At 33.6% G+C, this 13,057-nt stretch overlaps 2 protein-coding genes across 3 annotated transcripts in view; one reads left to right on the forward strand and one right to left on the reverse strand.

Moving 5' to 3' along the window:
• On the forward strand, positions 1-9,760 carry LOC135219061 (uncharacterized). The gene is made up of 2 exons (XM_064255494.1): positions 1-163; positions 9,528-9,760. The coding sequence occupies exons 1-2, from the start codon at positions 1-3 to the stop codon at positions 9,758-9,760; spliced, it is 396 nt and encodes a 131-aa protein (XP_064111564.1).
• Positions 8,273-13,057, reverse strand: part of LOC135213462 (3-ketodihydrosphingosine reductase-like) — a 21,328-nt gene continuing 16,543 nt past the window's right edge. For both annotated transcript variants that reach the window (XM_064247411.1, XM_064247412.1), the window contains 3 exons: positions 12,756-12,884; positions 12,193-12,333; positions 8,273-11,901 (listed from right to left, as the gene is read on the reverse strand). In XM_064247411.1, the coding sequence (XP_064103481.1) occupies positions 11,791-11,901; positions 12,193-12,333; positions 12,756-12,884 (381 nt within the window). In that variant the 3' untranslated portion in view covers positions 8,273-11,790. The remainder of the gene's footprint in view (positions 11,902-12,192; positions 12,334-12,755; positions 12,885-13,057) is intronic.

Below are 13,057 nucleotides of genomic sequence, written 5' to 3' on the forward strand. Positions count from 1 at the left end.
ATGATAATATTTTCAGTCATTCTTCACGAGACAGGTAAAGCAATAAGTAGTAGTAGTAGTAGTAGTAGTAGTAGTAGTAGTAGTAGTAGTAGTAGTAGTAGTAGTAGTAGTAGTAGTAGTAGTAGTAGTAGTAGTAGTAGTAGTAGTAGTAGTAGTAGTAGTAGTAGGTGGGATATGCGAGATATATAAATTTCGTCAAGATCTCTACCTTGCAACAGCTCTCCAAATACACACTTAACTAGTTGGGGTTCGTGGACACTAAATAAAAGAACAAGCATTTAAATTTTTGGACCAATACCTCTCAACCACCCAAAGGTAATGAATATGTAGTAAAAATTAAGTGCTCTTAAGATGAACTTGCTTGTACTAATGCAGTGCACCTATATACTCCTGCTAGTCAAGTAGTCTGTTGACATAAGTTTAAAGGGCCATTTTTCTTCCTGAAGTTCCTCTCGCTTTAACTCTTTCTGTCCCCACTGCTAGAAGCTAATTGACTATATTTCATGTATTTTTGGGATGAAGGAAGAAAGGAATATACTGTAAATGTTCTCCTGTGGTTCAAGTCTGCAAGAGGTGTTGCACAGTGTGAGACAAAGCAAGGAAACACTTACCAATGTTTTACTCTTTACTCCGTCCATTTGTTCTGGATTTTGCTGCCGAGTGAGATTAACCTGCTCAGGAATCCTCCTTGACACAAACCAGTCTAGACACTTTGGTAATTGACATCTGACAACTAAGAACTAGTTTCTTTCGAGAGGTTATAAATTAGCTGCAGGCACTGAAATTTTTTTTTACAGAACCTCAAGATTCCATGATCTGCTAGTTAGACTTTTAATCAACTTGTGTTTATCCAGTAGCCAAAATCTAAGGTTGACTGAAAAAAAATCAATTCTTTTGTTGGTCCTCTTGGTCATAAGACTCAAGTCAGAGGAACTGGCAAATATATTCCTAAAAAGTTTCCCTGCATGATTTGAGTAACACCCCCCCCCCCATACACTTGTACTTGAGAAACTGAAAAGTTATTAGCAAATGACTCTGAACTAGAAACTAGATGGATTTCTCCTAGATGACTTCTTTGAAGATAGAGTGATAAAGCAGAGCACTTATTGCCTTGCAGAGTACATCTCAGTTTCTCTCTGCACGGATTCTTCTGGCATCTGACTCCTACAAAAGTGTGTTATTCACTCCTGAGTGTATCCTCCCTATGTGGAAGAGAAGGGTCTACTGTAAAACAATGTGTGCCCAAGGATTACCAGAGCCATGCTCATACACCTCTGAAGCATTTAGGATCCCTATCTCAACTGGATGAGATCCCTTGATGTAAAGTCATGGGCAATGGGTTCACGAAACCTAAACAATCATAGGTTGATGTGTTGTGATTTGGTGCCATGGTATGTATTGTGACAATGCACACTATTATATGCTGCTACTTTCATAACGTATATATCTTCTCTTTGATTGTATGAAATGTTATATAAAAGAGTTTTGCAACATTTTCAGACTCCTTATTTAGCTTAGATTTATAGGATGACTAAAAAATGTACGGTATGTTCCGATTTCGCATAACATAATTTAAAAGTTCTTATAACGTAGAATATGAAGAAAGAGAGAGATATATGTCAACACCTCAGATAAAGAGGAACTCGAGGTCTCCGTTTTGTTTTCATAACATGTCAACACGTCTGATAAGGGACTTCTGTTTCAGACAAGTACGTCTTTGTTGATACTACGTAAATGACTGGTTTCAAACGCGTACTTCTTTGTCAAGAAGCCACATGAAGATTTCACGGTTTTTCTGTAAAGTCACGTCATATTAGAAGCTTCTGGAAAGATTGCAGCATCTTTCACAAGCCCAAAACATTTTGTACAAAATCCACTGTTCAGCTTCCATACGAAAAGAAAGATTCATTATAAACTTTGAATCCCTGGCTTACAGAGATCTCTCCCCCGCGTCACTTTTGATTTCATATTAACGTAACATAAAGATTTTATACTTAGTCATTGGTCACTTGTAACTTTTAGATTTTGGATTTCTTGGAGTTATTTAGTATTATTTAGTGCTTTTTGTGGAATTTGAACAAACATTGTACAAGTGTGTAACGGCGCCATTTCTTTTTTGAAATATTGTGAATTGTGTGGTGAAATTTTAGAGCTAGCTGCAGCAGAAAGAAAATTGGTACCATGGTAATGTTATATACAAGGTTTAAATATTAGTTGCAACTAGTAGTTACAGTGGTTTGGAGAATGGTTTCAATTTTTACACATTGCAAATTTCTATGTTTTGTTTGTTTATTTGAAGTGAAGTTTTTGTGCATGTCTTTTTTTTTTTTTTTTTTTTTAATTGAAGTGATTTTTTGTGCATTTATCCATTTTCTTATTGAAGTGTGTGTTTTTATCTTTATATTCTGAGTGATTGGTGCTTTTTACAATTTTGGTATTTTCCATATTTTTCTGTGATGTGTTTTCATTTGCATTCACAATTTAATTAACTTAATTGTTTTCATTAATCATTGCACATTTAATTGAATTTAACACTTGTGAATTAATTTGCATTTACTTAGAATTCTTTTCAAGTTTTGTTGTTGTTTAACACTTGTGAATTAATTTCCAAATTTTAATTATTGCCTAACACTTGAATTTTGATTAATTAATAAATTTTCTTGAATTTTGTGATAAATTAATTTTGATTTAATTTTGCTTAATTAATTCAAGAATTAATTAAACTTTGCTTTGTTTTCAAGTAACATTAAATTTCCCTGATATTGCAAATTTCACTTATAAATTTTGAGTATTATCATAAATTTTTGTATTTAAAATTTTTGTAAGTGTTTTCTTTTTCACCAGCATATGAGTATATGATTTGTTTAGGTAGAAACATTGAGTGATAATTGAGCTGTTTTCCTTCAATTTACTTGAAGTGAGTTAGAACCAGGGAAGTACTTAGACTTCGGAAATCAGGGAAATACTTAGACTTTTAAAGTTGTTGATGGAGTTATATGTAATTTAATTACATATAAGATTACTTCAAACCTGTTTTATTGAACTTAAGTCTGATTTTCTGCAATACTGGTAAGTTGTCTAAGGGATCACTGTTACCTTTAGAGTATTCAGTCGTATTTTACTTGTGATAAAGGTTCAGGTGTCTGGCTGTTGTGAGAAACTCATTTAATGATTTTTAAGTGTAGTAACCAGATACTTGGCACTTCGTCACAACACAGATTTTATGTTTTAAGGGCACTTGTTTAATTGTGGTCGCTTGACAAATCTCATTAGCTCGACTTTCAGTTACTCTTTAATTCCTGGGGATTCGATAGTTCTCAAGTGCTTGGTATCTAATGGATGCTCATTGTATGAAAAGGGGCCAATGAACCGTGAGTACTTAATGTGACAAAGGTGCTTGATGTCTCATGGTTGTTCAGTCCCCCAAGCACGTATGTCCAGAGTCTTAAAAGATTCCTGGTCTCATGAGTAACTAATGTTTGATGTGTACTTGAATTTAAATTGGAGCTTGACAGCCCTTGCATGTGAATTAATTACGCCCACGTTGGTTCCTGTTGCCCATTTGAAGGATAAGGGGTTCTATCTGGTCTCTTTCTTCATCTGATCACTTAACTAGTGGTTTGTGCTTCAATGTTCCTCCCCTTAAGCTAATGTCAGTGCTATCCACTGCAAACATGTCACCTGTTATCTCTCTTGCTCTTTTTTAACAACTGTTATCTCTCTTGCTCTTTTTTAACAAAGTTGGAAAAGAGCAACAAAATCTTGTGGTGGTTCCAAGGCAACACTCCTCACATCCCTCTTGATCTTGCTCCTGAAGGATTCCAGGCCAAAGGAAGTAGGTACTATTACACGTTGATCTCTTACTTTGGTAATACTCTTCTTTCAATAACTTCATCTCCAGGGGAACCTATGAGCAACAGGCAATATGTATGTGTAAAATAAAACTTTTTTTTTCTTCTACAACACATGGTAGTTTCTCAGATTTCATAGGGGAACTGACATGCTATCCTACCTAATCAAAAAATAATCAAATTGCATGCTTCTTTATGTCTACTTATTATAATACCATACCTGTAAGGAATATGAGAAAACAGAACAAACAAGTAAATGAACAAAATCAAACAATACTACTGCACACACACAAGTCACTGGTCACCACAAAATAAGCAAATAGTAATTTTGAAAATTTAAGAATTAACAAAATCATAGAAATTCACAAAGCTAAATAGAAGTAGTGTCCACTAAGAACAAAAATTGTGTAACATACAGAACATAATGCTTCCAGCCTAACAAGAAAGAGAAACAGGATAAACTACATGAATATTTCTAAAAAATCAAACAAAACAGTAACAAGTAAAATGCACAAAGAGAAATCACTGAATACTTACAGTATTGGTTTTATTTTCCCTTCCTTCATATTTACTTTTTATCAGCTTTTCCTATAACTTGTCATTCTTTCTGCAGGCTGATTTCTTTTTTGGAGCCCTCTTAGGCTTATAATCTGTTGACTGTCCATAATGGTTTTCAGCTGAAGTTTTAAAGGAAGACAGAAATAAATCCACAGGAGCCAGGTATGTTGCCAGCTCCCAATACTACACACAATATTCAATTCCATTAATCACTATTTACCCAAGTAAATTTATAACAAATGAAAGTAAGCAAAGAGACTGGCATTAATAGTGATAAATGACAGCATACTACTTGGAGAGCAATTCACTGGTGACATTTGCCATGGATTCACAAAGAAATGAAGAGGAGGATCACCTTCAGGTCTGGCCGCGTGGACTAGAGGAAGCCCTCACAATCTCAAAAACTTTTAAAACGGCCTTGGATTTTGCTGCACGGAACGAAACAGGGATGTGGTGATCAAAGATGGCTGAAAAATTCTAAGATTCTCCCAAGATGTTCGCTACACTCTTGCTTGAAATGGATGGAAATACAGTTAACACCTCAACTTAAGATGCTTTGGGAGTGTGGCCTCTCTGATAAAGTCTGTTGAGTCACCAAGTCCCTACATATAGTCTGCACTTGAAGCATTTCTAGTATCTAACAGCTAACAGCAATTTCACATAGTTCCTAACCTGTAATATATATCTAACATTCAATGTAGGAGATATATCTAAATCATACATCTAAAATGGTGGCATTGGGAAAAATAACCATATGGTAGATGGTAAACAAGAAGTCCACTAAGTTGGAGTGTTACTTTCAGTGCATAAAAGATGGCCATTCAGATTTAGCCATTACAGAGGTATATAGGTCTAAAAAAATAAATGTGTAACTTGTTACATCAATTATCCTCACCTTAGTACAGGGGTTCTTAACAAGGGGTACGAGAACCACATGCTGGGGGTATGGGACTTGATCTCTGGATATTTGTATATGTTTGATTTTAATGTTTCAATGTATACTTGGGTACATTTTTTAAATAAACTACTATATAAAATCATAAATGCTTATGATTTTCTTGTATGTTCTATTCCTAGCTATTCATACCTAAAGTATGTATTAAACTAAATACATATACGTATTAAGTTATATTGTCAACAAACAGGACTTGAGTGGACTTAAGCAAAGGGAGTATGGAACCATATTGGGTAATTCATTTCTGGAGTCAATAAAAGGTTAAGAATCCCTGCCTTAATACAAAGTGTCTTTAAACATGATGTGATGGATAAAGGAATTGAGACAAAAAAAAAAACCAATGCTATTAATCTGACAGTTTTATTCTGCTAAGCTTATAAATAACAAGAAATAATCTATTCGTTTATTGTACTCAGCACTGCAAAAGATGTGTAAATTATTTTTTCAAGCTTAGGGAAAGCATATCTTTGGTCAGAACTTCTCAAAATCACTCAATACCCCAAGTTAAACCACTCTTCTCACATTCTAGCTGACATGTAAAGACAAAATTATGCCATTTAAAAAGGCATAATGTTCTACTATTGATCACTTACGTAAATGGACAGCAGGACAAATAGAACACCATTTATGATGCCAATTGGTTACTTTTCTCTGGAATTCGTAAAAGGAATTCACAAGTAAATTATTTCAACAGCAAGATGTCTCACATTATTCAATGTTCCCATTTTCTCCTGATACCCAAAATGAAACAACAGATAATAAGTAATCCTATGATAATACAATATAAATGCCTCTTCTTTTCCTTTGGCATTTTACATAACCCTAAAATCCCTCAATCAATACAACATACAGGCCATCACAATAAGACTAGTATCCTCAAATCATCACTATATGCTCACTTGACACACTCGCCTGGACTTTTCAGGCAAACACTGAATGTCATCTTTACTACAATTTTCATAATTTTATTTGAGTTTCCTGGAATCTTATCAAGTCTTGACACTAAAAGTTTAGCAGTGGCAGATTTTAAAAGACTTGATGAACAGTTCACAGTGAATAATTATACTAATCTTCATTAATCCAAGTACATATAATTTTACTCACAAATCACCCATTTCCAGTTTTTAAGCAGAGCATTATCGTTTTTACCAAGATATACATTATTTTTCCATCAGTTCATACTGTGGCATAAATCATATCTTTGACGTAACAAAATTACTGGATTGCTAAACTTTCAAAGCCTTGAAATTTACATAAACAAAAAACTGTTATAAGGTAAGGAACAAAGTACACTGATTTTCCTCGATTATGCCTCTCAATAAGTTTGGAAACAACTTTTCTCGAAATTAAATCTCCATATAAAAGTATTCTACTAAACACTACACTACTGGAAAACTCAGAAAACTTATGATGCCATACAAAATGTATAAAAGCTAGTTATGTTATATGTCCTGTTTAATTCTGCCCTAACTGGTAGCTAACAGATGTAACAAGATATCATACATATTCTTCACAATTATAGTGAGAGTGTGTATTACATGGAAGTTGTTATATAATAACTTGGCCATATCTATGATAAAGATAAGATCATTCATATAAATTAGTTAAAATTATCATGATTTTCTAAAGCCCCCGTAGGAACACTGCCCTAAAGTTTACAGTGCTAGAGGGCTAGTTACAGGAATTTGTTTTTCAGTGGAAAAAATTATATGATGATTATAATCATCTGCAGTTTAGCAAAATCACTTAGGTAGTTTCTTTTCTAGTCTCTTTTTCAAAGGGCTGGCTGAATCATTTACTCTTAAATAAGGGGCAAAACTAGAGTAATTCAAAGAGTAGGACAGGGAAGATGTATGAGCTTTAGTTGGAAAATATGTTTTACATTTAATGTTATACTGAATTTTATGCACATATAGGCTGGAGTGTGTTGGTGAATTTCACATGGACCTAACAATGGATTAAATGAGTCCATTTGATCCCAAGATAGAGTTACTGGTTTAAAAGGTGATACAAACAAAACACTACAGAAACTATTAGCCATGAGTCACAAATTCTTTGACATTGACAGTACAGCAATAAATATCCTAATTTCTATTTAAAATATTGATAAAAACACCCGAACTTCCCTATACAATATTGACAATGGTCGAAGTACTAATATATGCAGTTAGATTTAAAATAAGTAGCTGTCCAATAACAATTAATGAACTCAAGGAAGAATAAGTTTCTACTTTAAAAAGGACTGCAACAAAATATACAAATTGTTGTAGTTTGCTTCCAGTCCTCATTTAATAACAAACTACTGTACAAAGTTTGAATGCTTAATACACAAAACTATGCAGATTCTAATCAAGACCATATTGTTGTAATAATCTTTCTACCAGTCACTGAACAATACATGAAAGATAATGCCATTTTTATCTTTATCAGTTGCCTAATAATCTTACTGAAGGCTCACAGACAAAAAAATATTTAATTTGAAAGGTTTATCTTAATACAAAACCCTATGCTCATTCCATGCTTAATAGTTATCTAAAATCTTATAAGAACATGCATCGCTGATAACTCTTTTACAATTTTCAAAGTTCATAAACCTTTTTATTATTATACTGTTTAAACTTACCATTATACTATCTTTCAGAGGGTTCAAAGTGGTCAGTGGTCTGGATAAACTATAAGAAGAATAATGATTCTTCTACCTTTGTAAAATAATACCATACAAAAAAAGTCTTAATAGTAATAAGCTAAAAACTGGGTACATATGGCACTGTATTATGTTCACAAAAAACAATCTATTCCTCTGGAAAGTTACTGTGCTCTTTCAATATATGGTAACTGAAATGGTCTTCCTTCATCTACTATAATTTCAGTTTCCTTACATCTAATATAAGGTTAAAATAATGTTGAAAAAAAAAAAAAAAAAAAAAAAAAAAAAAAAAAAAAAAAACTCACAGCACATAAACCACATTAACCAGCTGATGAACAACTACGATTGATTCTTTGTTCATGTCTCAATTACTAAATTAATTCAACACCCAGAAGGTTCTTTACCTTAATGTTAAATTTCTAGATCCAGTTACCTGCGTACAAACTATTCAAAAGCCTTTATTTCATACACAAAAACACAAATCAAGAATATAAATATCTTTCTTCAACAGTCTCCCCTGTTTTACATACTTAAAAATTCAAACTATCATTAACTTAAAACATACTGTAAGGCTATTTCACTGGGAGGACAGAGTTCTGGTTTCAAATAACTATAATGGGTGATACCGCTGATTCAGAAGTACAGGAATGTTTGCCAGCTTTCTTGGGCATCAAAAATGAATAAGATCTTGGTACCACCCTCTACAACTAACTTTCCAGTTTGCCAAGACCTACTTGGTCACTAGTGGTCTTAATTCCCATGGTTACATCATTTAATGGATGATGCACTATCACCAAAGGTCCTTGTATGTTTTGTAATTATCTTAAAATTTTCCTCACCACCAACAGACTGAAAGTTTAAGGACAATGATTGGGCAGGTTGACTTGACAATACGTACTTAGTACTAGGATTTGCTGTAGGAAGGGAAAACCTACAGTCTCATGAAACTGAAAACTACCTAAGCAGTCCTCCAGCCTAGAAAGAGGTCACCACTGGACAGATATCCAACACCTGGTCTAGCTTCAGTGCCTAAAAATTAACCGATGTTGAGAGGACAAGCAAAAAGTAGACGTTGCTGAGAAACTGCTCTACTCAGAAAGAAATGATTAACTGATAAATTTCTATTTCACGTTAGGATCAAGCCCAGGACTCTCAAGTGAAAGGCAATGGTGTTTCCAACTGAGCCATAAAGGTCATTAAAGTACATAACACAGTAACTAAGTTACAAGTAACCTGGGCAGGATGAATATTTGGCATGCCAGTGAGTTTTTTTACCCAACTTCCCAACCCACAAGCAATTCAAAGGAAAGCATTTTAGTATTTGCATTGTTTCCTGGGTGTATATGATAGAAATCAAAATGCAATCACAGGTGCAATACAAATAAATTTCTACCATTACAATCAAAATATCATACGTAGTGTCAAATAGACGTGACAAATTAGAAGAGACCAAATTACATTACTACTGTCACTAGTGGTATGAAGTTTCAGTATGTATTATTTTATTTGTAACCAGATTCAATATTAAATAAATTTTGCCATTTATTAAGTGGGATTAAAGATGCTAAATATGTAATTACTTGCAAAAGTGCAGTAGTCACAGCTTTGGCTGATAGAGGTTACTTTCCTAAATACCAGCGTGAACAGGGATCCCACACACTTCTACAAAAACACCTGCTTCACAGTTGCCAGATGCAGAGAAAACTGTGTCAAGGTCATTTGTCAGCAGAAGATGGTATAAGAAAGTAATACATACAAAGTAAGACCAAGAAAATATCCTAATAAAGGATTACAACCGAAGTATCTTCCCAAGGAATATTGGAACTGACATGATCTACCACTTGAAGAAGAGAAATACAAAAATCACAGAAGACAACTCAAAATCTGAATGCAGCTGTGGCAGCAATTACCTTTGAATATTTTAGCACTATCAGAATCTCCTAATAAAATACTATTATTACCACAGAATTACTATTATCATCATTAGTTCAGCCAGACCACTGATGTTAACTTAAATGGGCAATGGAAGAGAAGGGTATTTGACTACAAAATCTGACAAGTAAAACTGAACCCACAGGAGCAAGTCAACATTCAATTCACTGGAAATTTTAAATCCCCATTAATTCATATCTCTCTTCTAAGAAACAAAATATATTCTCTACAGCTTCAAAAAACAGCACAAGCTCAATTTACAATTAATCTTTCTCTGAATGAATTACTGTCATCCGGGAATGTATAAACAATTGTGTATAATTGTGGAAAAAATGGAAAATGAGGCAATATGCAAAAAAAATAAGCTGAGGAAAATGAAATATATAGAAAAGGGCTGGGAGATGGAGATAAGAATGAGATATGCACGAGATTGAAAGCAATAAGCAAGATGTCATATTCATTTACGGTTTCACACTGCACTCTTATGTGAAAATAACCAGTTATGATAAATATTTTGCCCAAAACATATTGACAAATATCTTAATTCACATACCTAGTTGGGGCTAACCACATAATCTTACTTATATATAATTAATCTTATGAATGTTTTTGATAAGCTAAAAATGAAGCAAAACAAATTAAACTAAGACTATAAATAACACCATATGTTTGAGAGTTGAGTATAGTGTATATTCATGAAACGCAAGACTATAATCAACACCATATGTCTCAGGGTTTTGGGATAGTGTGAAAGCACAAGGTTTTGACATATCTCGACCTGTTTGTGAATATAAAGCACTATATATACACAAATAGTCAAACTTTTGGTTTCCTTACATAACGGGTTCAACACTGGCCATACAAAAAAGGGACAACTACTGTCCTTTCAGTGCTCTCTTTTAAGCACCCAAATAAACCAGAGGTTAAATAATGTACGTATAAACATTGTTAAAAATGCAAACCACAGTGCATTTTGTAATTCAAAAAATCCAAACATTACTGTGAAATAGAAATTTCACTATAAAATGGAGAGTCTAAAAAATAATTTGGTCTAGTCTGCCAAATAATCCTTCCGGAATTTCTTCTCTTCCCTCAGTGTGTAAACAGACAGATGGACGGATAGGCGTAGGTAAAGACAGAAATATGTTCACCTCATATGGCATCCTTAAAATCACCGGAGCACATGACGATATTTTGTAAAGAACAGTAGCACTACAACCGACACACAATTTGTCTTTATTTTCACAAAATATATTGTAATTAACTCATGCTGGAGGTGTTAATTTCCAATTCATTATTTTTGTGTTGTGATCATGCTGCTTTTTTTCATTAAAACTAGATGTTTTCTTTTATCAAAATATATAGTATAATATTGAGAGTTATTATAGATAATTAATGTCAGTAATTCATTTTTTTAATAAAACCCTCAGCAGCTTACATTATACAAGAACACTAAAATATCTATATAACTGTTAAGTATGTACAACAGCTTCCATACTCAAAATACTGCAATAGAAAATCATTAAAAACAAAGGGGTATCTTAAATAGTAACAAAGGGGTATCTTAAATAGTAACAAGTCGTGTACAAGAACATGTGCGAAGTGGTTTTCATGAAACTGAATCCCACTCTTTTTGTAAAGACTGAAGATATGCTGTAAACAACACCAAACTTTTGTTCCAACACTGGACTTTGTGCTTTTAGCACCAACAAAATCATTCGCTCTTAATCATCCTTAAGACACTGAGCACAGCAAAGAAAAAACTCATCTTTTAAACCAATCCCAAACTACTGTATAAACCTTCGAGAAATATTCCGGATACAGACCCTTTCGACATCATGCATGTTCTATTCGACCTTTTTCGAAGCCATTCTCTTTTGGTGCTCTCTCTCAACAATTCTGCCAAAACTCCAGAGGTAGAAGGCGGACACTGAACGGAACAACCCACTGAGGAATACCTGTAATTAAATGCGAATCACTAACTTTTATCCGAATCACTAACTTTTGATAATGCAGTAGCTGTTAGGGTTTGTCAGAATCATAAATAAAATGTACATTCAATGAAAGAAAGAACATGGTCCTCCTGACCAGTTGTTAGCAAGAAAGTTTCATGCAGTACTGTATTCTTGCGTTTGTTGAGACAAAGTTAAAAATTTGCTTTGGTAAAGATAAGTCCAGTGTTTCTTTGGCCTTTTCATATATATATATATTTTTTTTTATAAAAAACAGAAATAGAGTGGAAAACTCACCTGAGAAAAGAACGAAAGAGCATCTGTTACCGGTCCCATACCTGCACACAGGGTAGTGAGTAGGTATCCTTCGAAACCATTTGTTGTGAAGAATTTACCAATAAGTGCATCCTCTACTAGTTTGTGAGCTACTTCTTCAGCCTGAAACATAAGTAGAAAAACAACATTGTTTAATCAATTTGAAATAAATCTTTTCATTTCTGAGAAAACAAGAAGAAAGGGATCTGAACTATCTGAATTTTTTAATACTGTGCTTTGGTTACTGACAAAGATGAAGCTCACATAATGGAACTTACTTTATAGCCCTTAATGGCTAAAAGAAGGATATGTACTGCCCTGATCATCCCATTGCACTCCAACCATATTTTTAGGCTTTACATAGTTAAATCCCTTCAAGATCTCATTCATAAAAAACAAAAAAGATTAGAAAATGAATCAAAACAAATTATCATAACTTTTCATATGGTTCACACAGAATACAAAATACTACGTACTCTTTGAGCACCAGCTCTCAAAAGGTTGATAGTTAGTTGCCTGAATCCCAGTGCAACAAAATGACTAACCTTGAACAACCCTGCAGCCTCAGATATGAGTTGAGTTTCAATAGGCTTGGTCTTGTTTTCTTCCTCAAATCCTGGAGTGTCTGTATCTGGGGGACAGCAAACTGTCACTGTGATGTTGTAGGGCTTCACCTAAAAAGTAAAGGTTACACTATAAATCAAACAAATGAACAATTCTTTAATTGTCTGTGCTACCAAAAGCACCCTTTTGCAGACTGATTCCAATTTTACCACTGAGAAAAATTACATTCAGAAGGAATGTCTAATGTAACATAAGCAATGATAAAAAATAAGAATATCATCTA

Source organism: Macrobrachium nipponense, chromosome 19, assembly GCF_015104395.2.
Source record: "Macrobrachium nipponense isolate FS-2020 chromosome 19, ASM1510439v2, whole genome shotgun sequence".
In the NCBI taxonomy this organism is placed as follows: Eukaryota; Metazoa; Arthropoda; class Malacostraca; order Decapoda; family Palaemonidae; genus Macrobrachium; species Macrobrachium nipponense.

Bases quoted from the DNA above. Each gene is read 5' to 3' on its own strand.
- LOC135219061 (XM_064255494.1), top strand. From the start codon at position 1: ATGATAATATTTTCAGTCATTCTTCACGAGACAGGTAAAGCAATAAGT. The intron at 164-9,527 runs GTAGGTGGGATA...ATTTGTAACCAG, and splicing joins TAGTAGTAGTAGTAGTAGTA to ATTCAATATTAAATAAATTT.